Source organism: Pagrus pagrus (genome assembly GCF_965226575.1).
Source record: "Pagrus pagrus genome assembly, chromosome: 11".
Taxonomy (NCBI): Eukaryota; Metazoa; Chordata; class Actinopteri; order Spariformes; family Sparidae; genus Pagrus; species Pagrus pagrus.
Genome location: NC_140195.1, coordinates 3439176 through 3465725, shown reverse-complemented (window position 1 = coordinate 3465725; position 26550 = coordinate 3439176). Strand labels below are relative to the sequence as shown.

The 26550-nt window shown below is 41.6% G+C and overlaps 1 protein-coding gene across 1 annotated transcript in view; it reads right to left on the bottom strand.

Moving 5' to 3' along the window:
• Positions 1 to 26550, bottom strand: part of LOC311265842 (XK-related protein 7-like) — a 113611-nt gene that overhangs the window by 59955 nt on the left and 27106 nt on the right. Inside the window, exon 3 of the mRNA XM_084367878.1 lies at positions 11684 to 12389. Within this exon, the coding sequence (XP_084224004.1) occupies positions 11684 to 12389 (706 nt within the window). The remainder of the gene's footprint in view (positions 1 to 11683; positions 12390 to 26550) is intronic.

Genomic DNA, 26550 nt, shown 5'->3' with positions numbered 1-26550 from the left:
TGAGTTTCATTTTTAAACATTATCGTAAAACAACAGAAGGAATTTTTCAGACTAGAACTAATTAGTGCTGAAATACCAAAGATGTGTTTTTGAAAAAGTGTCGCAAAGTTCACCAGAGAGCAGTGACGAGTTTGTTTTTCTGATGTAAAAATGTCCTGCCGAGTGTTTCTTGTTAAAAAAAAAAAGGTAAAACTTTTATGTTTATTTATGTTTTTGTGCCGTGCAAACATCACGTCTCAAACATCAGCATCACTCACCGACATTATCAACTAATCTGCTGATTGTTACGGGGGTAGTGATCCGTCGATGTGGATGGACTTCTTGATTCAATGATGAAGATGTCGGGAGCTGCATTAACTTAAAGCGACTACGAGGAACGTTCAGTTTTTGGTGATTCTGGCGCCCCCTTTGGACAAAAGCGGTACGACACCAGCACCTGCTGTTGTGAAGAGACCGCAGGATGGATCTCGATGATGTAATGTATTTATATGTGATTTTATATGTGATGTATGTGATTGGACCCGAGCACGGGCATTAATAGTAACTATATAAAAAAAGAGACTGTTTTATAAACACTTAAAAGTTCCACTTCGTCACTTTAAGCTTAAATAATGTAAACATGTCATTTAAACTATGAGTAGAGGATACGCTGCTAGCCTCTATGGCTAATTTATACAATGTAAAATGCCATAGGACTAAGTTAATAATAGTTATATTGACAGTTAATATTGAGCTGAATTTAATACTCTTAAACGTCCTCGTCAGTGGAGTCAGTTTAAAGTAAACTTGATTGGACTTGTGTTTTTTTCTCTTTTTTGGCCAATATCACTCCTGAAATGAATCAAATCAACATCGAATCGTGGCAGAGCTTATTGATATCAGCAAATATCTAATCGTCTAAAGAATTTATGTAATTAATTAATTTTCTGTTGTCAAAGAATCCTTCAGATGTTTGAGCTCAAAACCAGACTGAAGCTTTACTTTAGTCAGATCGTTTTCCCTTTTTTCTTTTTTATAAATGGTATGCTGCGCAGATGTGTTGGTACAAATGATTTACTTTGGTTTGATTTTGATTGTCCACGATGAATAAATAAAGAAATTCATAACTGAAGGACTCAACAGCTACAACAGGCTGGTGCAGTTAGTTTGAGGACATTTTTTTCTATTCTACTTGAAGCTGATAAAAGAATCCAGAGTCACAATTAAAAATCTTTGGATTGTAGCTTCTGAAAAAGACATTTTGTTCTTACGTCTGTGTTTCGACAAGTCTATCGCACTCTCCATCCGTCTGCCTCTGTTTCTAACTGACTTTTATGAATCTCTCGCTCATTTTCCCTGCAGGCTGTTGGATGCTGCAGGATCGTACCTTGAGGGCAAAAAAGAAACCGAGAGAAACCTAAAAAAAAACCTCTCCAGCCCTGTCAGAACACATGACCTGTGTAAAACATCCCTTGTAATGCAGTTCAACAGCATTTATATATACTCAGGATAAGAGGTTACTAATTTATCAGGACATGTCCGTAAAAAATACGGTAAGTCTGAAAGTTTTTCTTCATGATTCTGTTGAACGTTTTATTTAATAACCTCGAGGGCTCGTCAAGGTTTTACTTCTATTAATTTTCTGCAGAAACAGCAGCATACTTTTGTGACTTGAATGCATTAGTACAAAACTGGATTTAAAATTTTTAGACTAGAAAATATCAACTTTCCACCTAATGCCCCCAAAACAGTCTGTTCCTGAGCTGCAGCTGGTAATATCTCTTGACTCTTGACCAACCGGCTCCTTTTCTATATTTCAGGCTGTTTATTTTTGTTTAGTCCCAAAAAAAAGCAACTCATCACCTCGAGATTATTGCTTCAACACGCACAAAACTCCAGCTCAGCCACAGTCTCTCCTGCTTCCTCCAGGTGTGTTGCACCTGCAGTTAATTACCTGTCAGGAAACTCCTCCTGATGATGATGTCATCCTCGACCCCCTCAAAGAATAAGCAAAATAAACTACGACAGTGTCCTCTTTCCTCACCAAATATACATTGTATGATCTATACCTGCTGTCGTAGTACAACACAGTTTACATACAAGAAATCGAGGACTTCCCCATGTTGTACTAATGATGGAATATCTGCCAAGATAGACATCAACAAGCTGCTGCTCCTGTCATTTTAACTTCACCGTGAGAAAATAAGTTTGGGATTTATTTTATTTCAAAATACAGTGTTGTAGTGAAGATCACCTAAAACTATGAGGGGTTGAAACCAAGTCATGACCAAGGCCAGACCAATGTGAGTCCCACTCACACGACACAATCACGTTACAATGTGAAACATGCAGGGTCGTACAAAGTACCCCAAAGTCATACTTCATCAAGTCATAAAAAGTTAAGATACTGTGCTTTAATATTTCTTTGTAAGTGAAAGTCACCCACCACAACAGTACTAGAGTAAAAATCCTCAAGTATCTTCTTCAGTTCTAACTACCTGGAGGGGAGTCGCAGGCTTTTAAACCCTGTGTGGGAGTGTCCTCACAGAGGCCGGTTGGGATTAACGACCCGCGAGTGGCCCTAACAACTCTGAAACTCAGAGCTCACACTGTCCTTAGCGACGTTTATATGTATATACTTCACAATAGGAAGACTGATTATCGGCAGGCAGATTATTGGTTCCAGTATTCAGCATTTTTCTGATCGCTGGAATCACTTACTTCAAAAATGTGCTACTTTTGGCTCTGGGACAGCATCTGTAGTAATCTGCAACATTACTAGCAACTCAAGTTATCAAATAAGTGTAGTGGAGTAAAAAGTGCAATATTTGCCTCTTAAATGTAGTGGAGAGGAAGTATGAAGTAGCAGAAAATTGAAATACTCAAGTAAAGTACAGTACTTAGTTATGTTACAGCACTGGAACAGTCTCGCCTCAAACACATGAAGCATCCATCCCAACAAAAAGCTTTGCAGAGGTCGACTTTGTTATCGAGGAGCAAACAAATACAAACATGAAGGAGCTGAAATCAACTAAAGCGTTCTCATTCAACACTCCTGATCCATGTTTTATCATCTAGGTGGTTTTTCCAGGCGCAATTACAATGCAAAACCAATTATTCCACACGATGACGTCCCTGCAGGGTTTCTGTCGTGGGATCATCGGCAGCTAATTTAAAAATCAAGCAGAGTTTGTATACCGACTGATTCTTCAGTTTATTTAGTAACTTTTTGCGCCGCGAACGAGCTACAGACACAAAACCTGCTCAGAATAAGGATGAATGAAATCGGGAAACAAAGCTGGAAGGATCATCATCAACGTCTGCCAGCTGTCAGTCAAACATTTCAACTGTAAAGACAAATAAACGAGAACTGACACGAACCGGAGCGTCGATAGAAGATTATTAATCTGAGACTTTTCTCTCACAGATGAAACAGCTGATCGTCAGTTCGGCAGTAAAGAGAAGCTGATGAAGAAACACAGGGATGGATGAGGAGGACACCAGGCCTGTGTTTGGCTTCAGCCTCTGAAAACCCTCCATCTGCCCTCGTCTGCGTCACAGGAGGGAGGGAAAAAAAGAGACGTTCTGAAAAAAGGCCAAAATTACGTTTTTGAACATCTATAGATGGCAACATATTATAAAAAGGTAAAAGATCTGACAGGAGGACCCGCTGACATTTTCCCCTTTTATCGTCATTCCCCTCCAACATGGCTGCCAATTGCTTGTTACCCCGGGGAGCCGCCATCCGAGCAGACACTGAGTGACAGCCCCCGAAATTAAAATGAAAAGTAAGAGCAATAATCACTGAGCGTCACTTCATTTATGAATGAACGGCTTGAACACGCACACACACGCACGCACACACACACACACACACACACACTGTCTGTTTGAATGATTCAGCATATTGAGCTTCACCGAGGCTGCCAGTTAGCCACTCGGGCTGATTATTAGCCGCGGACGGACGGACACGACTAACAGTCAGACCACCTGAGCTGAGTGACCATTTGGAGGCCATTCAATTACTTCTCCCTGAGATTGATTGATTGATCTGGTCTGGCACAGACATGAACCAATTGGATTGTCCTGAAAAACTGCAACGCTGGCCGACCATTGAAGCGCAGGCAGGAACCGAAGCTGATGCTTTATTGGTCCGTCCACCTGTCTGTCCATCTGTCCACTCTCTGTGTCCCTCCTCAGGCTCTCTGTGTGTCCGCCTGACTGTTTGGAGACACTTCTTCAAAAACCTTTTTAAAGCAGCATCGTGCTCTCTTTTTTTTTTTTTAGAGATGATCAAATAAAGTGAGAAATACGAACAAATCTGTAGTCACTATAGTTTATCATGTTATATTTTGCTAATTAGCATGATGACGATGATGGGAGCGGGTCATGAATCACAGTATTGGACAAAATTAAAAATTACAACCCGATGATGAAGCTATAGAGTCGCTTCACCCCCTCGGTGATGTCACCAATAAAGACGCTCACACCCTTTCCAGTGGACCACCATCTTCTGAAAAAACATGCGTGGTGCTGTAGTGACGGAGAGAGACTCGAGAAAGTTGCAGTTTGTCCTAAAACTGCTTATATTAAAAGACTACGCACCCAACAGTCGTGTGAGTGATGTCGTCTCCTTCAACCCTGACCAAAACCCACCACTGAACCCTCGCGGCCTTGTGATTTCTACCATATCTATGACTTTTTCTGTGCCAAGGTGACGGCCATTTTGGTGGTGTTGACCTATACTGAGATACCACGATGTGGTTCATCGAGCAGTTTCACCTAAAAATAAATGCTACTTAATTATTCCTGACATAAAAACAACGTCCCATGGGGCACACAGGAAGGGGCGGATCTTCGCCTCTCTATCGGTTTGTAGACTGCCATTTTGAAGGCTTGAGTCTGGTATTGCGGCTGTCGCCATCTTGTTTTTTATATATATATGTGGATGAGATGGTGGAGCTGGGGAGAAGATGCATTGCTAGGTCTAGAGACAGAGTCTATTTTACTCAAAATGGGACCATAATTTACAAAATTAACATCATGCTGCATTTCAGAAGACTTGAAACTAGCGACTGAGACCATAAACTCATTAGGAAGCTGTTTACTGAGGTAATAAAGTGAGGAGGAGGATCATTTTCTCATAAGCTTACATATAATCAGACTTCTTTTTAGTTTTAGCTGAGTTCATATAACTGAGTGACAGCTGAGTGCATTTTGGAAAATACAGATGAAAAACCTTGAGCTAACCCTCTGATGGTTCACGACGCTCAACAAAATCAAGGTGACTGTTGAAAATGAGCTCAAATCACATCTTGAGTGAACCCACATCCTCTCGAATTGATTCATCTGCTCCAGCTTCAGTCGCACATTTCCTACAATTCCCAGAATGCCTTTCAACAACCCACAGATAAAGAGATGTGACCTTGCTGCTTTTTCAGCTGCGGATTTTAAATGTAGATGGAGAAAAGCGATATCAACAACAGCGCGAGAGTCTCCAGTCGGAAAAAAAAAAAAAGGTGAGTCGACCTTGATTCAAAACCTCAACCTGTATTCATGCTGCAGTGCATTATGGGGATTTGTCCTGCTGCTGTGGCTGTGGGTACTTTTGTCTCTTTATCTCCTCTGAGGTTGATCTTTCCCCCCCAGGATCGTTGAGCATCATGAGAAAATAAGAGATTTACAGAAGAGCTTGATGTTTTAGATCACTGAAATAAAATCCTCCGCTGACAAAAAGATGTAAAACAGACGGTAATCACCGCGAGCTGCTCTGTTTACACGGACCATCCTTTAATGACTGACAGGGAGCTGCAGCACAAAGAAGGAAAAAGATAAAAGTCAGTAAAAACAGGGATTTTTCCTTCATCCAGTATTCCAAGCATGAATAATTTTATTTCAGTGTCATTTTTTGTATCATATTTAAAACCAGAAAAAAGCGTCTGGAAGATTTTTAAGTCTATGCAGCGAGTGTTAACTAGAAACAGGCTGAATATTAAAACATGTTTAGCCGGCAGCATATGCAGCAGACGGAGAGGAACCACAAGGTGTTGCTCATCTTCTCTGAATGACTAAAAGGTTAAATAAGAGATTAAAGATGCATCTGATACTTCTTACCGTTCATCAGCTTTACTAATTTTAGCTGCCGAGACTCGAGGAGAAAAAATAGCATAAAAACAAATAATTCATGAAAGCCATGTCTGTTGAAGAAATGTGTGGACGAGCCCGACGCCTGCACAGAGAGCGACGAGCTTAACCCCGTCCAACACCTCGGCAGTGTGCCGAAACACCGACTGTGAGCCAGATGTGATCAGTGATCGACCTCACAATAAATCTTGTGGCTGAATGAGAGCAAATCCCTGCAGCCAGGTTACAGCATCACCTGGAAAGTCTGTAATGTCTGCAATGAGAGGGTGTAATAAACTCCTGACAAAATACATTAATCAAAGCCTTCCAACGACCCTCAGGGCGGCAGCGAGTTCACAAACACAAATGAAGGGACGAAGGCCGTCCCCGTCAGGAAAACCACCAACAAGTCCATTTAAAGAGGAGGTTTAGGATGGATGGTGGGGTCAAAGACAGTGTTCAGTGTGAAATCAATAGTCAACAGTGACTTAGACCTTGATCACCCCTACATGGGTATTTCTCTGAACAAACCTTTTTGGCTTTCCGTACACACACAAACAGCTTTTCAGGTCAATGAAAACAGAGCTTTTGGGGGAAAACTCCAGCCGAGGTGAAGATATTCAGAAAATCTGTTTTCAGTGTTAATGTGCAGACAGGAAAACCAGAGGTTTTTGTCTTGTCTCCTTTGTTTGGCAGGCTTCTGATTGGCCAACGTGACCTTACGGTAGAGGTTATATCACCACCTGTTGCTTTGGCGTGCGCTTGACAGCAGACAAGTTGGTGTATTTAAAAACACCTGTATACGTGTGGACAACAAGGTCTTATTCTAACTCCCTTATTTATGTATCAAGTAGATTTCTTGTCTAAAGCTAAACAAACTGCGTATGACGAAGGTCCGGTACGCCTGTCATGGCTAATCTGTTTTGGTAACGGTAATATATGGACACTTTGGGAATGACTGGTAACTGGATTCAGTCATTTAGGTACGAGGACGTGGTGTTGGAGGCATCAAAGGTCTTTAAAGTCTTCTAACTGTCGACCAGTGTTTCCCATCGCCCAGATGACAACCCGAAGATATTCAGTTTACTGTCGCAGGAGGAAAGAACCCAGAAATTGTCCAAGAATTTTGACATTTTTTTTCTTCAAAAAAGTACTCAAACCAAGTAATCGATTATCAGAAATAGTTGGCAATTATTTTAATATTTGTAAAACAAATCAATTAATCGTTGCAGTTATAGACAGCAGAGGGCAAAAAGAGGTGAAAATTTACAAAAGGTGTCCAAAACACCTGAGCTCGTGTGTATTTTTAAATAGAAATAAATAAAAATTATGGTGGTTATTATTATTTAATACCAAGAACAGACTCCGATCCAGTCCAACTATTTGCCGCTGTCATTTGCTCAAATGTGACTCAAGTTAGCTTCATGTCTTCAGCTACTGTTTTTCTCTCCATCACTCATCATGTCCCAACATCTTCTCCTCATTCTGGCTCGGCTGAGCTGCTACGATACAACATTTCTTGCAGCTTTCATACCACGAGCATCATGTCAACAGACAAAACAAGACTTTTATTAACTCTACACATTGATTAGACGGTAAGATCTGAATCCCAGGGGAGGGAAAAAGGAAAAAGGGAATATTCAGCTGCAGGTGAAGCTCCTGAGCTTTGAGTCCCGACTCAAATCCGAAGTCACGCCGAACACTGTCCAACGCTCCCGGCACCAACTATCACATTAAAAACCAACTCATTGTCATTCTCCAGCTCTCAGCGTCTTATTGTTGTTCATTAATGCAGTTCATTACTGAGTCTGCATGTAATTATACTCGTGTGAATTCCCACATGCTCTATTTCTGAATCAGTCGATGCAACATCGTTTATAAAAAACGTGTTTCTGTGTCTTCTTCTTCCTTCACACGGAGGTCAGAAGTCAGACGAGTAACTGGTCGACATTTCTTCACCCTGCTCTGTGAGAGGTGATTTAAAAATCCTCTCTGGGAAGATAAGAATCCCGACAATTACAACCGGAGTACTTTTCATCCTGCCTTTGTTGTTTGAGTGTCTTTGAGCAAGGCGCATATCAATTTCTTGCTCCAGTGACCTTTGACCTTCCTGCTAAAGAAGGTTGAAATCACAGAAAGTCAAGTTGAAAGGTACTGACGGCTCCTCCAGACGATTAAAATCATGTTCTGCTTTTTCCTAAATGTTAAAATAACTTCTGAAACAGAAACTTAAGACTTTATCCAACAACTGTTCGCAAGAACAAGCAGATAAAAACCAGCTTCCTGTTGAGCTGGCAGGCCGAGTCGGCTCTGGAAGATATCAACTCCAATAAAAGGAAGTTTTATCATCACTGCACAACTTCTCTGTCGGGTTCTGCAGAGTAGAACAAAGACGTTAAACTAGTTTCTGGATCCATTCTGACATTGCTGACTTGTCTCAGTCTCGTTGCTGTTTGGACTGACTTGTTTCAGGTACTGGTCTCACCTGATGGTCCAGTCCAGTGGACGTTTTTTGTTTATTTGTTCATCAGTTCAGGTTTTCCCGCCCAGTGTCAGTGCTCTTGTAGACTAGACAAGCTGCTCTGCTGTCACTCAGGTGTCAGTTCACCAAAAATCCTCTGTAGCACACGAGCAGGTGATGTTTATATTCAGTGGTGCATCTTTGCCGTGTAGACGCTCCTATTTTAGACGTGTAGTTTTATGCAAAAATTTGTAGAAAGATATCGTAGTAGTGGAAGAACTTTTACTTAAAGAAGTATCCATTACTGGAAAGATGGCCCTTCGCGTAAAACTGGGTTTTTACTCTGCAGTAGACAGACGGAAGTATTTTATAAATTGGGGCTACATGAGCAGAGGAAACAGAGAAAGAGGGCAGTGATATTCCCTTTTATTCAAAAACCTTCAGCAACCAGAATGCACTGCGCCGCACCGGACAGTCAACACGAGTCATCATCCTGTAAACCGGCCCAGCTGGTAGCAAACAACATCATATTACAGCTAAACATTAGCATTTTAGCAGAGAAACAGACAGTGAACAGGATTGTGGTTCATAATAAGCCTGGACTTGTTTTACAGTTTGAGTTCTTTCAGCCTCCGTTTTCACAATACAGAAAAAAATATGGCGGCGACTTCTGCTGAACAGTACGCTGAAACATGTTTCTGAAACATTTTACGCAGAACCAGACTTTGTTGTAACTTGGTTTATAGTTTATCAGCACTGCCTAGTTTAATCTGTTGTTGGTACAACAGCCCCACAATCCCCCAGCTGGTGCATTTTGAGTCAATGGCAGGGGAACGCCAAAAGGGGCGGGGCTCTGGGAGGCGGCACAATGGAGAGAGGTTAACCTTTGTTCATTTGCATTTACCAGCAACGATGTAGTAAAGCAAAGCTCCTGTTGAAGCAGAAGTACAGATGTATCATCAGCTAAATGTATCAGAATTAAGGTATCTGTTCTGTAGTTAATGACGCCCTGTGACTAACAAATTATTTTATATTTGACATTATTAGAATTTGAAGTTGAAGTTTAGTAAAGCGGTTCCCGTCCTCTGGGTCAGGCCCGTCCAAAGTGCCACATCTGACAAGTTTAAAGGGCAAATTTCTGTGTTTTTTGAGGAGTCACAAGCCAGAAAACTACTGTTTTATAAGCTGGTCACAGGTTTTTACCTCTGTGCTCATGTGATATTTGTTGGTCGGTTGGTTTGTCAGCAGGATTTCACAAAAACTAATGAACGAATTTCCACAGAACTCAGATGGAGGACGGGTCTCGGCCCAGAATGGACCCCATTAACTTTTGGAGCAGATCCAGGATATTTTTCTCACATTCTTCAATACTGCGAGAGGCAGCGTTGTTTTCAACATTTTCATACATTTCTCAGGGAATAATCATATTTAGGTGGCTGGTATCTATGAGTGAGCACAATTTGATGCAGATAAAAGAGACTGCTGGGCCTCGGCGGAGGTATGCACTCTCCTGAGTGCCTTTCTGGATATTTTATGTAAACTGTTAATGTGAAAAGAAAACCAGCAACCACAGCTGTTAGATACATTTAGTCGGGTGTAAAAGGAAAACATTTTCCTCCAAGGAGAAGTAAGAAAAGATTTAAGGAAAGTTCATACAATGCAGAACTTAAACACAGATCTTGAGTAATTGTGCTTATTTCCTTTGTGACATCGTACAAGAACATTTTGCTTCCAATTAGTATGAACTTTTACTTTTTTTGGAGTTACTACAGAGACTTCAGCAACAAACATTGAAGCAAGTATTAGTATTTTTTCCTGTTTCTAGATCAAAATCGAAAGGACTGAACTTACATTATTATTGACAAGTGTTGACAAAAATATCAAAATATCAATACATGTTAATTCTGAATATTTTAAACAGCCTCAGCACTTATTTTTCACTGTATCGATACACCAGTGCACAGAACACAACTTTGTTATAATGATCTTTTAATAAGAATCTGAAATTGTGTCATTTTCTCTCCTGTGGTATCGAACATGACATCGAAGTTAGACATCTAGACATCCCAGTATCGTGACAACACTATGTGGACCATAACATCTGGTCTTTGTCTTGACTTGACCTCGACCTGCAGTCTGGAAACCATTGAGCCTTGACTGCAGCCCCAGTGCTGCATATTACACTTTATTCTTGTCATCACAGCTAATGAACATTTCTGCCCATGACTGTGATCGACTTAACGTGGATGAACTCATAGCTCAAGAAAACATCATTTCTAGAGACGAAACCTTCACATTCGCCTCGACACGCTGTCTTCGCGTGAAGCGAACGTGTCTCTGGAGGAAATTTTAATCAAAGCGAACCACACGTCTGACAGGAATACACACCGTTCAAAGCAGCGCAGGAGAAGACGCTGTGGGTGGGAATGCTCCTTTAAAAAGATTTTTTACCCGTGCATCCTCTCATTATTCATTCTATCAGTCTCACTGAGGCTCTCATCCAAAACTACACTGAGTGTGGAGGCAAAAAAAATGAAAAGATTCAAGATTCACTAACATGACAAGCAGCCAGAGGAAGGAGAGCAGAGCAGCGGGATGTGAACATGCACAGAGCTTTGATTATATTCCTGTCAACATGTCAGGACCGTGACAGACCGAGGAACCAGGGACACAAACTGTGTGTTAGGGCTCAGAGATCGGACCATATGCAACCATCCACACTCTGTCACAATCAGGACAAACAGGGCAGATGGACAAAGAGGCTCATGGGAGAGTTATCCCTATTTTTACTATGACTGTAGTAAAAAGTGGAGGCTGCAGACTGGAGGGACAATCTCTCTGTTTTCAGGTCGATTTCTGCACATTTCAGCCACCAGTGCATGTGAAGGGAAGGTGATATTTCGGGGTGGGGGGGGGGGATCAGCGCACACACACGTGAAAATGAACGTGCATGGGCAAAAAAGCACGCACACGTAGCGAGCACGTCCACACACGCACACACACACATCTCCAGAGCAGGAGAGTGTTGAGCTCACATGTGCATTACACACGCACACACACGCGCTCACGCACGCACACACACCCCTCTTGTTCTCCACCATCCAGCCCCAGCGCTCCTACCTCCAGACTTGCCCCAGCTGCAGGACGTGGAGCACGGTTTGAAAGACCCACATGCAGACGGTGCAGCACCTCCGGGGGCCCCCGACTCGCCCTGCCGTCGCAGGCGGGGCAGAGGACGTGTAAACCGGGGTGGCATTCGCGGCGTTCCCCGCCGCCGCGCAGCCGCCGCGCTGGTCGCTGTCCTTGGTGCTTAAAGCGTTGTCGCCCGCCGCGCCTGCTGCCGCGCCTGCCGCCGCCGCCGCCGCCGCCGCGCCGGTCCCGCTGCCGCTCGCCGCTCCGTCCCCGCCGCTCAGATCCGAGTAGTCGTACACGAACCACCTGAAACTCAATACCTGGACCACAGCTGAGGGCACCACGACGAAGACGAGCGTCAAGCCGAACCACCAGTAGTCACCTCTCAGGTAGTAGTCGGCGGCCAGCCACAGGTCGGTCGCGCCGTCGGAGAAAAAGACGAGCAGGGCGCAGAGCACCCAGCAGCAGTCCAGCAGGGTGTAGGGCTTCCCGCCGGCGGCGCTGCAGCGGGGCCGGTCGGCGGGGTTCCCCGGCTCCGAGAGGCTCCTGGGCGTGTTGTCATCTTCCACAGACACCGCTGCTCCATCCGACTTAGCGGCCATGTTGGTTAGGATAGGAGAGAAAGACAGAGAAAGAGGTGGGGATAGGGAGAGAGAGAGGGAGAGAGAGAGAGGAGGGGAGGGGAGGGAGGGGGCTGTGTGCAGGAGAGAGAGAGTGAGAGAGATTACATCATAACTAGCCTCATCATCAGCCAATTAATTGCGAGGCATCATCACTAACAGCGCTGTTAACACCGTGACACCGGCGCGATGTTTTCAGGACATTCAGCGTGCAGAGACACAATCCTGCAAACGATTACGACCCGCAGCTCTTTAGTTTTTTATTCCCATCATTAAATCTCTGGCAGGCACATTACAGCGTCTCTGCAGCAGCGGCTCTCTGCTGCACATGACAGCACTGTTGTTAAACTCATATTAAGATGCTTTTTATTCGCTGCTCCTGCTGAGTATCACTTTCTCACTTGGCTATCATCAGTTTTTTTTTTTACTATAAACGTATAAAAGCCTTAAATGTTTTGCCTCTGCTGTGTTTTTCCTGCACAATGAATCTTCCCTCCAGACAGTGAAATGTGCAGATGTGCAGTGCATCGTGACCCTGGTTGAGTCCATGAGAGATCGGGGAGACAATGCATTCAGCAGTGTTTAGAAAGAAGTAGCTCACAGACAGTTTCTGGTTTTTATTGAGAGAAAGACTCACAGATGTACGAGTTCATATCAGCTCTTGAGGGAAAACCTCAGTCTGCTGTCTCACTGGAGCAGCGAGGTTAAAGGGTAATACCACTGTTTTTTCCATCTGTCTCTCTGCATACTTGTAAGTTTTTTATTTCTTCCTCCAGATGAAGACGCTCTCGTCTGCATGTCGATGAACAGCACCGAGGTAAGACCATCTTCTGTTACTGTGAATGATGCTGCACACTGTAAAAAAAAAGTCATTAGTTTTGTTTCAAGTTGATTGAACTTGAATTTTATGGTTTTTATTCTCAGACCACTTCTGAACTTATAAACACGAGTTTGTTTAACTTGAAGTCTTTGTTTGACTTAAAATGATGAGTTGAGTTCAATCAATAGAAATAAGTTTTTGATTAAATATCATCAGCATATCGGCAGACTTCCCAGCATGCACTGAGACTCGTCTTTTTTATAGTTTGAAGAAAACATGTAATGGAAACTTGCTGCTTGTCTTTAATACATTTTGAGAGAAGTCATGTTTTTTGAGTTGGTGAATATAACGTCTTCGTGCAAATGCTGGAACAAAGTAGCACCAACAGAACCAGCTGCTGTTGAACTGACTCTTCAACTTAATATCTTGTTAAGTGAAGATGTATTTAAGTTCAGTTAACTTTAGAAAACTTAAAAGACGATTTTAAACAACCTATTCAACCTCAGTTAACTCAAATATTTAAGGCAGCACTTGAACTTAGACTTTTAAGTCGAAACAGCCCAAAATTATTTACAGAAATCTTTTTTTTCCTGATTTTATATCGACAGCCTTCAAAAAACTGCTAAACAAAAGTTACCACTCAATAACTTTCAATGTAAAATGCTTTCAAGAACGAAGGAGGTCTGTATCAGAAAAAAGGAGTTGAATGACTTCTGGTTAGTTCAGGCTGAAGGGGCTCTGTGGATCGTCTGTGTTGAGCTGGAAGCCGGACGTCGAGACTCGACTTGAGACTCGAGATCTGAGCCTGGCAAGCTGACCGTCATTCCCTCCCTCCTGTTTCACAAGCGCACAGCCACAGATGATCAGAATCAGAATCAGCTTATTGGCCAAGTATGTGAACACAAACAAGGAATTTGACTCTGGTTGAAAAATGAAGACTAATGTGTACAAGAAAAAAATGGTGCAATTGTAAGGAGTACATGCTGCAGCAACAACACAGCTCCAAACAACAGCACGCCGGCAGCTGCTGCACCGTTCATCGTCACCTTCGGCCATAAAGACTTCACACAAGGCTCAAAGACAAGACTCGCTAAATGCAACGTCTGCAGAATCAAAATGAAGGACTTGGACTTGCAAAAATTAAAAAATAAAAGACTTGTGATCATCTCTGGCATAGAGTCACACCCTTCAAAGTGGTCTCTACAGTACCAGCTGCATTAAACAATGAAATCATCCACAGGTAACCGAGAGGGGAAGGTCTTACAATCCGCTCACATGCGGCTCATATAAAGGTGATTAATACGTGTAAAGTGCTACACATTGTTACATAGAGCCCCTTTAAAGTAAACATTGAACCATTTTGTCAGCACATCTAAGGCCCTGCTCACATTTGGCATCAACACGCGTCCTGAGTTGACAGCTCTCAGTACAGGTGTGAACACCTCCGAGACGCATTTAGAGCCGATCTCTCAGACCACATTCGCAGGTGGTGACAGTAAACATGCCAAATTTTACAAATACAGTAAACAGTAACTAAGACAGGCTACTTCTTTGTTGTTTTCTGAGAAAGTCACCAGACTCCATTAAAAAATCACTGAATTTTGGGGCTTGTTGCAACAAGAGAAACTTTATAAACTTTGTGAATCGCTGTCTACAACACATTCTTAACTCTTTGGGTCTTCTTGTTAATTCAGTAAACGTTCTGCATGAAGATATGTCTTTGTTTGTGTACAAAGCATATCTGTTTGTTCCAGTCATGTAGGTGTTTGTTTGCATTTAGAGCAGAGGGAAGTGAGATCCAATCACAGGAGGTCAGTGGAGACCTGAGGCTCGGAGCTGTCCACTCGTGATTCGATCACTCAGGACGGATGGTCAAACCAAATGTGAACAGCCTCTAAAATATCTGCAATTTAAAGTTAAGGAGATGAAATCAAGATCTTTCTTCAACGTAAACACGACTTTGTGAATGTGTCCTGGTTCGGAGGCAGGCAAAGCAATCAGCCAATTAATTGCGAGGCATCATTACTAACAGCGCTTTTAACACCGTGACACCAGCACGATGTTTTCAGGACATTCGGCGTGCAGAGACACAATCCTGCAAACGATTACGACCCGCAGGCTTTTTAGTTTTTATTCCCAATCATTAAATCTCTGGCAGGCACATTACCCCGTCTCTGCTGTAATGTTTCTGACCTGTTTTTGAGCTAAATGACAGATTTTGGTTTAATGCTTGTGGTAAATGATTTGATTGAATTGTAAATAAACCAATTCAAGCTGTATTGACACATTTACTGTCCAGAGATATATGGTATGTACCTGTTCAGGCACAAGTCTCTGCTTTCTGTGAGTAATTCAGAACTGTCTAACAACTACAAACTTGCATATTTTACTTCAGGGCTGTTTGGGCATTGTTGAAAAACTGCACGAAACTTTTTAATTTTCTAATTGTGGTGAGAATGTGACAGAGCTTTCTCTCTTCACTGCAGAAACTTGGCTCTGTTTTTCTAAAGCGTGTCAGAGTCGGAGCTGCGATGATCTGGGATCTCTAATTAGCTCCCCTTAGTCTCAAACTCATAATGGGCATCATTTATCAAAAAAAAAAGTATTCAGACAAATCAGTGTATTTTTTAATATATGCCGTGAAACAAAAACACTTTCAGCTTTGAATTAAACAGAACTGAGCCGATAAAACACATCTGGGAAAGTAATTTCAGTCTCTGCTGCTCAGACCACTTAAATGTTTGAAATATGTGGGTGTATAGATTTTATCAGTATCCAGATGGAGTTGGGAAGATGTTGAGGATATTTGTAAAACTATTTTTAAAAACAGTCCGTCTCTCAAACTGGAGGAAGGTTAAACATGTGGAAACTTTTATGTACATGAGACAAAAATTATTAATTTATTTGGTGAAATGTTCATTAATGCGTGAAAAAACCTGTCATTTGTGAAAATGTCAACATTATTTTAGTTTTATATATTTAAACATGTTTAGTTCACGTGTGAAAATGGCCATTTCCTAAGAAAATGTATGAAAATGTGGATTTCACATGTGGAAATTATAATCACCATGGAAGAAAAAGCCATTTACATGTGACATTATTTAGTTTTCACATGTTAAAATTTTAGTTCACACGTTAAATTTTTTTGTTCACATGTGAAAATGTGGATTCACATGTTAAAAGGCAGATTTCACTTGATTTCATGTGCTATATTTTGTTTCCACATGTGGATGTTATAATCCACATGAATAAAAAGCCGGTCACATGTGACTTTATTTAGTTTTTTCACGTTAAAATATAAGTTTACATGTGAAAATGTGGATTTCACATGTGAAGAAGCAGATTCACATTATTTCATGAGCCATGTGTTGTTTCCACATGTGATCATATATTATCACGTTATTCACATGTTCATTCATCTTTGCTAATCAGTTGTGAAAACATCCAGTTCACATTTTATATAATTTTAGATTCACATGTTAAAATGTTAGTTCACATGAGAAATTACCGTTTGCTAAGAAAATGTTGCTTTCAAACTCCACATGATTTCCTTTGTCATGTTTTGTGACATTATTTTGTTTCTACATGTTAAGAGCCAGATTTCATGATTTCATGATTTCCACATGTGAATCACAGTTTAAATCACAGTTTAAATATGTAAAACACATGTGAAAATGTAAATTTCTCATGTGAAAAGGAGCCCATCACTTCATATGTGACTTCATTTTGTTTTCACGTCATTTTTTTTAAGGCTTTTATCTGAAATTCCAAATGAAGTCCACTGAGCTCTAAGTTCTGGTTTGATAAGGCCCCTTGTTTTGATTTCCGGGCCTATCAGGACTCATCATGCAGCCTCACTCTCACTCTTTGCCAAATCATGTTAGTCTCCCCGTCCGGGCCAAACGGGGCCCAGTCCCAAAAAAAACCCCCACTGCAGATGTGACCGGTGCCGAGGCTGTTTGTGAGAGCCGCGATAGCTCCAGATTAACAAACTGGGCTTTTTGTTCCGCAGACGTTCTGGACTGACCCGCGCTCAGATAAGCTCCGCTCGGCCCCGACGTGGAAACACGGTGGCTGATTAGTTTATTGAGGGAGGTGAAGCGCAGAGCCGTAACTCACCAAAGAGTTTTATTGCCTATTCTGCTCAGAGTTTATGGGATCTTTTCAATTAGCACACTGGCTGCTGTAAACAGACCAGTTGCTCTGTGTCTTGTCAGTTTTTATGCACCGCTGCCTCGGCACAATCAGACAAATACACTATAAAGGCCCTGATACTCAAACAGAGGCAGCCTGTGGGGTTAGAGAGCTGCCGGTCCGATGCTGATGAACTCTCGAATTATAAATCTGATGATATTATTTGCTTATGGTGAGAAAGACAAAACAACAATGAACTGATCATATCAGCGAGTGTTGTGACGGATCTTCTTCCTCTGAGCTCCACTGTTGTCCAGAAACTGAACACATCAGTGAGCCACACTGTTCCTTCATCACCGTCAACACACATACTGTCGTTTATCTGGACTCCTGTCTGGAAATGGAAATGTTATGGTCAGGTGGTGATTAACAAGCAACATATTCAAAACTAGCGAATTTAAAATGTCATGATCAGCAAAAGTTAAGCAGAAACCAGTTGTAAGTTTCCTGGAAGTGTATTAAAGAAATGACCAGCTATTTATTAACTGCTAATTGGAGAAGAGCAGATTATTATTATTAATTCATGTTTGGGGGTAATTATTGTAGAAATATCTTCCTTAATCATTACCACCTACTTCCCATGAAATGTGCGAACCTGTTAAATGAAGTTATTCATCTCTTACCAGCAGTTTCCTAACTGAACTCGACCAGTACCTGAACTTACCTGATCAGTAATGTACAGTGAGTACAGTCGTTGGTACCTACAGGTGAGCTCTGGCCCAATATAAGCACCGCTGAAGACATTATTCTGTCTGACAATATATTTTAATGCTTGTTTCTGAAAAACTGAAACACGTCTCCGGGGTTTTCTGTCTGTATTCCAAGTTTAATGAGCATCTGCTTCGTACTGAACAGGCACAATTTCAGCACCTCAACATTATAATAGGCATAAACCGATGACTGTTCTGTTAGCATCCAACAACCAAGCCCAGCGGCCTGTACACAACGTTAGCACTTAACATTTCTGCAAACCACAGATACCTCCGAGGTTGACATCTGTACCAAACGTGTCATATCACGTTCACATTCTGTGCTTATTAGATGACTTTCACATTGTTATCAAGGCTGCCAAGTGGGCGACTGCAGTTTCTGTGGGGAGATTTCCAGGCGTTTTGTGGCGACCAGAACAGGTCGCCATCTATGAGTCAACAAAACCAGATAATTACTGTTATATAAACTGTTTTTGTGCCTGAACTTCGCCTGCCTTCGATCACAGCGTTGTCACAACATAAAACTGAAAATTTAAACGTGAAGAAATGTAAAGTTTCACTATATCCGCATGATATTAAAAATGTAGAAATGTAACATATCACATGCAGAAGCCAACATTTATTCGAGCGTTTGGGTTGCTGGTAAAAACGCCTCGTCACTCGTCAATCAGACCTGATGTTTTTGAGATAGCGTACTGGAGTGTTACCCTTTAATCAGAGCACCCTCAACAGGCCAGGTGGTGTGAATTCACCGTGCGGCGGACAAAATGTCCTCCCGGGAGCCGCAGTTCTTCTCCCGTCTGCCTCACCTGAACTCACATTCTGTCGTTGTATCGCTCACAAGCTGCACAGTCACTGACAAATGAGGGTCATTACGAGTTTGAGAGCGCAGGGAGCTAATTAGAGGTCTCAGATCAGTGCCGCCGCCGCTGTGATACACTTTGGTGAATACACACAGACTCCGAGCTTCAGAGGGACTTTTTAAAACATCTGCACCAGTCCACCAACGCTTCTTTAAATGAATGATTTTTTATGTCTTGAATTGCTTTGGTAACTTTCAGTGGAGAGTGACGCATAATGAAGGTGATGTGTTTTTGATTCAAACCAACAACTCTGTGCAGCCGTAATACAGTCGGAGTCTGTTAAATCTCCCAGGATGCAGCAGAGCAAAATCTCTTATGTGGAACTGCCAAAAGATGCATTTTTTATTATGAAAGATATATGAATGTTATTTCAAGCTTATTCATTCAAATGAAGCACAAAGTCTTAAATGCAAAGATTCAAATACATGTGTTTTCCACTGATTGAGTGAATTTAACTTGTTTATTCCAGGAATGATGCAGGAACAAGACGACTGATGCCATGTTTAGTCCTACAGCAGAAGGTTCTAGCCTTTCAGTCATGAGAACAACAAACTGAAAAACACATAAATACATATGACACCTGCACAGGGCATGCCAGAAAGTTGAGAAGGAGGCTCAGAAGCAAGAAAATGGATCACCAAAACAATCTTCAAGGGAAATTTTGATGAAAAAGATTGTTTGAGGAATAGAAAACTGAGAAGGAATTGAAAAATTGAGTCAAAAAAAGTTGAGAGTTGATGGAAACAGTGAGCTACACAAGGCTGGAAATGAAAGCAGGAAGTACTGACAGAAAGCTCAAAAGAAGAGCAGCTTTAAATAAATAACGGGGGATTGAAGACCCTGAAAGAGAGATGTAATAAAACCCAAAACAAAAACAAGAAGCTCAAAATAAATGTTAAAAAAAGTAAGTAAAAACAGCTTGAGATAATTAAATCAAGGTGAAGTGAAAGAAGAAAAATTGAAAATAAGATTCAGAAGGCAATGCAATGAAAAAACAGAGAAAAGAGCTTGGAGGAAAGAAAACAAAAAACACAAAGCAGAAAACCTTTAAGACAGCAGACGGAAAGAAGACATAATAACTTGACCGCACATATTAATTTAGCCTACGTGCTAACTCGCCAACGGTGACGTTTCTGCGGTCCGATAAGCAGAATGAAGAGCCCGAAGCTCCCACTCTCAACATCAGTCAGAGGATTAGGAGGAAACAGAAACTCCCTCAGAGTCATTAAAGGACAGTCCATAAAACTCACTTCTTTAAAGTGATTTATTACACGGAGAATTACACGGAGCCTGCCGAGTATTCACTGATCTGTGAGAGGATCCCAGGATGTCAGCTTTCTCACAAAACATCGCTTCATTTTGTATTTCTAACCACGGACGGTTGAAATCCCAGCATGGGTTTGGTGCGTTTAGATGCCTGTAGGGTCTGTGGGAACTGTTTCAAACTGAACCAATCAGATCAGATCATGTCTCAACAGGGAGAAAAAAAAAAAAACTATAACTCCATAGTCCGGGGGCACGTTCAGCTTCCCAGAGATCTTACTGATTAACATACAAGAAGTTATTCATGTGTTCATTTTGGCTCCAAGGTTCTGCTAAATAAAACATGCTAAGTGATGGTAGGAGATTAGCATTTACTGCCTTTTGAATACAGAAAAGGGTCGAAGCAATCAGTCGTAAATCACGAGGTGCGTGATACTCCGAGCACAATCACCAGAATAAAACATTGGCATCGTGTGCTTCTGCAAACTGCAAATATATTAAATACCTTCCTTTTTATATCGTATCATATTCAGATAATTAATGTACACGGTTGATCAAGATGGCTGCCAGGCGATGAACCACTGTTCACTTCCTGTTAATTTTAGCGAACGTCTGGACATTTTGCAGGCCTCTTCATGGCAGCATAACTCTGAATCTAAAGCCAAGGATGATTTTTGTGCCTAAACCTAACCAGACATTATCACAGCGAAACGTAAAGTTTCAACATATCAGTGGTTTGCAACAATGTGCAATGCCAACATTTATTTACACTGCTACGCTAACCTGGCTAGTGATAACACCTTAATCTAGGACAACAAGGCCTGTGTAGTTCCTCTACCTATGTGTTGCATTTAACATTAAAATGTTGCTGAAGCTAGCCTGGAGGAGTGGAGCCCGTCCTGATGGAGGTTTGGGTGGTTGACCCACTGCTAGGCCAGTTTTCTCGCTTTTCTTGGCCTGGGAGCAGTTGCTGTGGTTCGGTCAGCCAGCATGCAGTGGTTCATCTTCTTAATTAACAGAGACATTTTTAAAGCCGGTCACAGATTGTGAAACATAACCTTTACATCAACTCATACAACATCATGAAAGTCTTCAGTTTCTGCAGCATCCTCTAACAAGGTAACACTGAAACAGTCTTTTTCATTGCACAACAAGCAGCAGCCACCGGTTCTGGAGTCGTGTGGGTTCCAGCTGACGGCTGAATGTGAACAGGGAGTATAAACTGCTGAGTGGAGCGCTGTCCATTAGCTCGGCCCCATCAGCTAGCTTAGCTCTTTACTGCCCCTTCACCCTCATAAATCCATCCACCTGACTTTTCTGCCTCCTCATCAGAGAAACATCCAGGCTGAGGAGGGCGGAGGCTTCAGGCTCCTCTTCTTACTCTCCATATAGCTTGCAAAACCGAGACACTAAATAAAAAATTCTGTCTGTGTTTGGACCGGTCTCCTCTTTCCTGCAAACTACCAGTAAATAAAGTCAAACTCAGTTACCTTTTTGCATTTTTCCAAATGTCAAGTCTTTCTGAAATATAGTTAATTAGAAAAGTGCTTTTAAACTGTGGAGTGGTGGTTTGGGGTCAAACAGAGAAAAATGTTCAGCATTTCCTTTTGAGGCTTTTACGTCCAGAGAGCTGACTTGAAGGTAGTTACCTCCTCAATGACCGCCTCACACTTCTTATCCAATCACAGGCTGCGTAGACTCCTCTGCCAATGTGTGAAGTCTTTAAAGCAACCCACATCAGCACACACTGAGTATTCAGTAGTGCGAAGTAAGTAAGTATAATACCTGTCTTGTACTTAAGTACTAATTAGCTGTAGGTATCTGTACTTTACTGAAAGGATTTTCATGTTACGCCTCATCATACTACATGAAATATTGTTGGTCTACTTTTTACTACATTACTTTTCAGAGCAAGCTCGTACAAAGGTAACACTTTTCAGATAAATGTCATTTTAGAAGAAATCATTACAGACATTGTCATCTCACATGTGTGTTTTGTCAATACCAGGTGTATTTATATATAAATGTGGAAGGACTTTGGTTTAATTTGACTTTGAACGTAATTCGCACATTGTTACTCTCGACCCGTTTTATCATTTGTTGACAGCAGGTCAGTTTGAAATATTGCAGGGAGTAGTTTTATACAGTCTACAGGAGTAATGGAACAATGAGCAGGCTCAGTTAACTATTGCCCCTAATTTCACCAGATCCGTGTTCGGTCCGTCTCCGATCCGCCACGGCAGCGGAGCTGATAGGTTTCACTCTAGTCTATGTGTTTACTTCCACTGGCTCCGCTGCGCTGCATATCTACTCCGTTGCAGCTCCGGCAGTCCGGACCCTTTGGGAGAAGATACGCAAGGCTTCTATTTCTGCAGGATGCCGGAGCATGGCGCATCAATTCAGCCGAATACAGCACAGAGCAGACAGGAAGTCACACTACGAAAAAAACAACATAACATCCAGTTAATGTTCATAATGAAACACTCCGTGTTGACGCCAGCACAAAAATCTCGAAAAGAGACAAATCCAAGCACTTCTTCTAATCCTCATCCTAAACACTTCTTGTTGTTACGTTTATAACTTGTAGTATAACTGTGGTCGCGCGTGATTCTGTTAGTATCGCGGGAACTCCTCGGTCTCACCACTCCAGCTGTCTGGCAGTGCTGCACACAAAATGTAGCCGGTGGGGGTTGATGGATGACGGACGACGGAGCAAAACCGCACCGGAGCCGGTCCACAACGTACATGCAACCAGTGGAATCGCCGGGTTAGATGAAGAGCTGCAGGTGACGGGCTGCACACCTCCAACTTCTCAGTGATGTAACCAACTCCTTTTCCTTCATTAATGTTATCAGGTTCCCTTTAACCTTCGGATTTAAATCCAAAATACTGTCAAACAGGCACTTTTGACGCCAACATCATGTTATCAAGTCTCCTTTTGACCCGCTCCTCAAATCATGCGTGAGCAGCGTGTGATGCATTTCTGCAGCTGCACACAGCAGACGAGTTTGTAACTGTAAAATATGTATGTATGCCCAAACCTCCTGTAACACCGCAGCAAGCTTAGTTTCCTACTGCTTGAGTGAATTCTTCTACCCTGATCCAAAACCGCTTTTTAGGGTGAAACTCTGTGAATATGACACGAGCACAGGTTTTTTTTGTCGTTCTGTTAAGTGCTGCATGCTGCATTTGCTGACACAGTTACTCACTTAAACTGTGTTATGCTCATCCCATGTTAGCTTCGCACTGGCTCCATCCAACGCCTCAACTGCAGCTGTTTTTGCAGTTGTGTTAGTATTGAGAGAGCGCACACGTACACATCTACGCATTAACACACCTTTTAGATAACAGACCTAAAGATACAACATCATCCAAGACTCATAAGACTCAGTGCTGAACTGCTTGTATCTAGATTTGTGGTGGTCAACACATCATTTGAAGTGTTTTTTAAATAAAGACAACAGTACTTGACTCCACTGTCATGGAGGCAGTAATGTTTAATATTTAACACGGTTATAAATATGATTTCTCGCAGCAGAGGGCCGTAGGTGGATAAAACAACACAGGAAGACACAGCAAACAGCAGAGTGTGAAGGCTGTCTGCAAGAGTGAGAGGACAACAGCTCTGAAGGAAGATAGATAGATAGATAGATAGATAGATAGATAGATAGATAGAGACTCGAGGGATTCCTTCTGAACCTGATGATATTGTAATACAGCTGAATGTTTGATTTGAATAATTGCCTTCCTGTTGTCTTTGTGTAAATCTGTGATTGTTTTCTCTGAAACAGTCCTGGGAACACAGATGGGTTTCAGGAATCTGCTCACTCCACAGGAATTGATGTTCCCCGCCTGCTGTCACTGTTAAACAAACAAACCATTCAAACAGTAAATAATCCATTTAGCAAAAAATAAAACCTGATCCAGTTTTTTCAATAAGCCTATTTGTTTAAGACTTGCATTAAAGCGTTAAAGTAGCCGTTAATGATCAGTTCCCTCGTGGGTATTTGTTGACTTGCTTATCAAATGTAAAATGTATTTTCTGATGCGAGAGTTCTTGTTTCTGGTTTCAAGATCGTTTTACTTTCACCAGAACTGTTAATTGGAGTCACACCAACATGAACAAACAGCAAGTTCAAGTGAGAACCGTAAAATAATTCATGGAAATAAACGCAACCCAAAGTCTGAAAGCCTCGTGGTGTTTAAAGGCTTGTGTTGGGCAGAATGACTGAACTATTTTCAGATCCTAGTGGAGCTAGAAATGTAAATGGTTCATCCTGTGGGGAGCATGAAGAGGTCAGCAAAGTTCATGGCAAGCTGCTCATTAGCTTTGATTTTGATGATTTGGGCCAGATGGTGGCATTAGACAGTGGATACTGATATATTCAATTATGTGGTGAGAATCAAATCATTGGTTTTTGAGATGTCTGGTGGCGTTCTTTGGTAAGTTTTGGCCATGAAGATAACATCAGGAGTCAGGAGGTGCTAAAAAATCGGTATCTTCTTGTGGATCCTGGCTGGAAGGTTGACTTAACGGTTTCTTGGCGCAGTAACTTTTTTTTTCTCCAGGGATTCGTTTGCATTTAGAAAGTTGCAAAAATCAGTTGATAATTATGATAAATAATTCCTGTTTTTCTTCTTTTGTACACATCAGATGAAATGAAAGAAAGTTTGTGTCGCTGCCGTTTCACCAGAAACATGTTTTTTTTCATTAACGAGATTGGAGATGTCCGCAGCAGGGACGGCTTTTTCTCCAGTTTCTGCCCGTTTTTTTCTTTTTGTCTTTTCTTCTTTCACTGCTCATTATGGTCGGCTGGAGACGAGAGAAGAACAGAAAGCCCAGTACCACACTGTTAATGTTAACGTTAGGGTTAGGCGAGCTGAATGTACAGCACAGCGGTGTCCTCACAAGTCAGTATCACAGCCTCTGAATGCTTGTGTGTGTGCGTGCGTCCATGTTTTAACCACTCGGTGTTTCAAAGACAGTTTTTGAAAGTGAGGAAAAATTGTTCAATTCTCATTTCTTTAACAAGCTCTTTGAAGATTAACACTTGGTTTTAGAACAAGGGTTACAAGTAATGATTTTTTTTTTTTAATTCTTGATTAATCTACTGATTACTTTTTCAAGGCAGTTTATCATCTCGTCTTCAAGATGTTAGAAAATAGAGAAAATAAGTTAACATCTTGAAATTTCTCATTTTGTCTGGAAACCAGAAGCTGAAATCAACTAATGTTTGGCTTTTGTTTTTTGCTGAAAAACCCATAAGACATTAATCAGGTATAGTCAAATTTCCAGCGTTGAGCCCGATGAACGTGCGACGACATAATACCCAGTCTCCTCTGATTGGTCAGCTCACACACGCCTGAACAAGGACCGCTAACAACAACAGAGCAGATGTGCTAAATCAATGTTTACGTGCCAAACTAGCTGCTAGGCATAAAATTATGCAAATATCAGACATGGTGAAATAGTGTGATGTCACAAAGTCACAAAATTAAAGGCGGGACTACTGATGAGTCGTTTGAGGAGCAGTGTTTTCTGTGGGAGAGAGGAGCTTCTGTTGACTTTTTTTTAACCCAAGTCTCCTTTGATTAATGTGGTTAATTTTTTGATTCATTGAAGAAGAATTATTTAGTCTATCACGTCAGATATTGTGAAAAGTCTCGATAACAATTTCCCAGAGACAAATAACATTTGCTTGTTTTGCTGAATCTACAAATCAAAACTCAAAGATATTAAGTTTACAGTCATATTAAACAGTTTCAAGCTAATTTTCACATTAGAAAAACTTAAAACATAATTGAGACGGATAAAATGGAGTAATTGATTATCAGATTGTTGGCATCTTTATAATTCTGTTGATTAATCAATAATTTTCACGCTACTTAGAATTTGGTTACTTATAAGTGTTATCAGGCGAGGGCTTTTTTATGCTAAAGAGTACTCACAAGTATTGAGCTCAAAGTGTGAGTGTGTGTGTGTGTGTATGGTTCATCTAAGGAGTGGGAGTTTGTGCAGCATGGCAGCTGCCATGTTCACTTTCTGTTGTTTAGTCACATGCTGTGCTAACACACACACACACACACCAAATCTCCGCAACACAATCACAGCAAACACAGAGAAAAGAGAGAGAAACATTCAAATACAATCACTTACTGTACAAACTATACACATGCTGTCTGCTACAAGAGGGCACACACACCACACACACACAAACACACACACCACACACAAACACACAGACACCACACGCACACACACACACACACACACACACACACACACAAACACACACACTGTCCAGCTGACCGGCCCTCAAGAGCTCACTGTCTCGACAACTGATTCACAAAGACAGCCTGAAATAAACAATGAACACAGAAGACA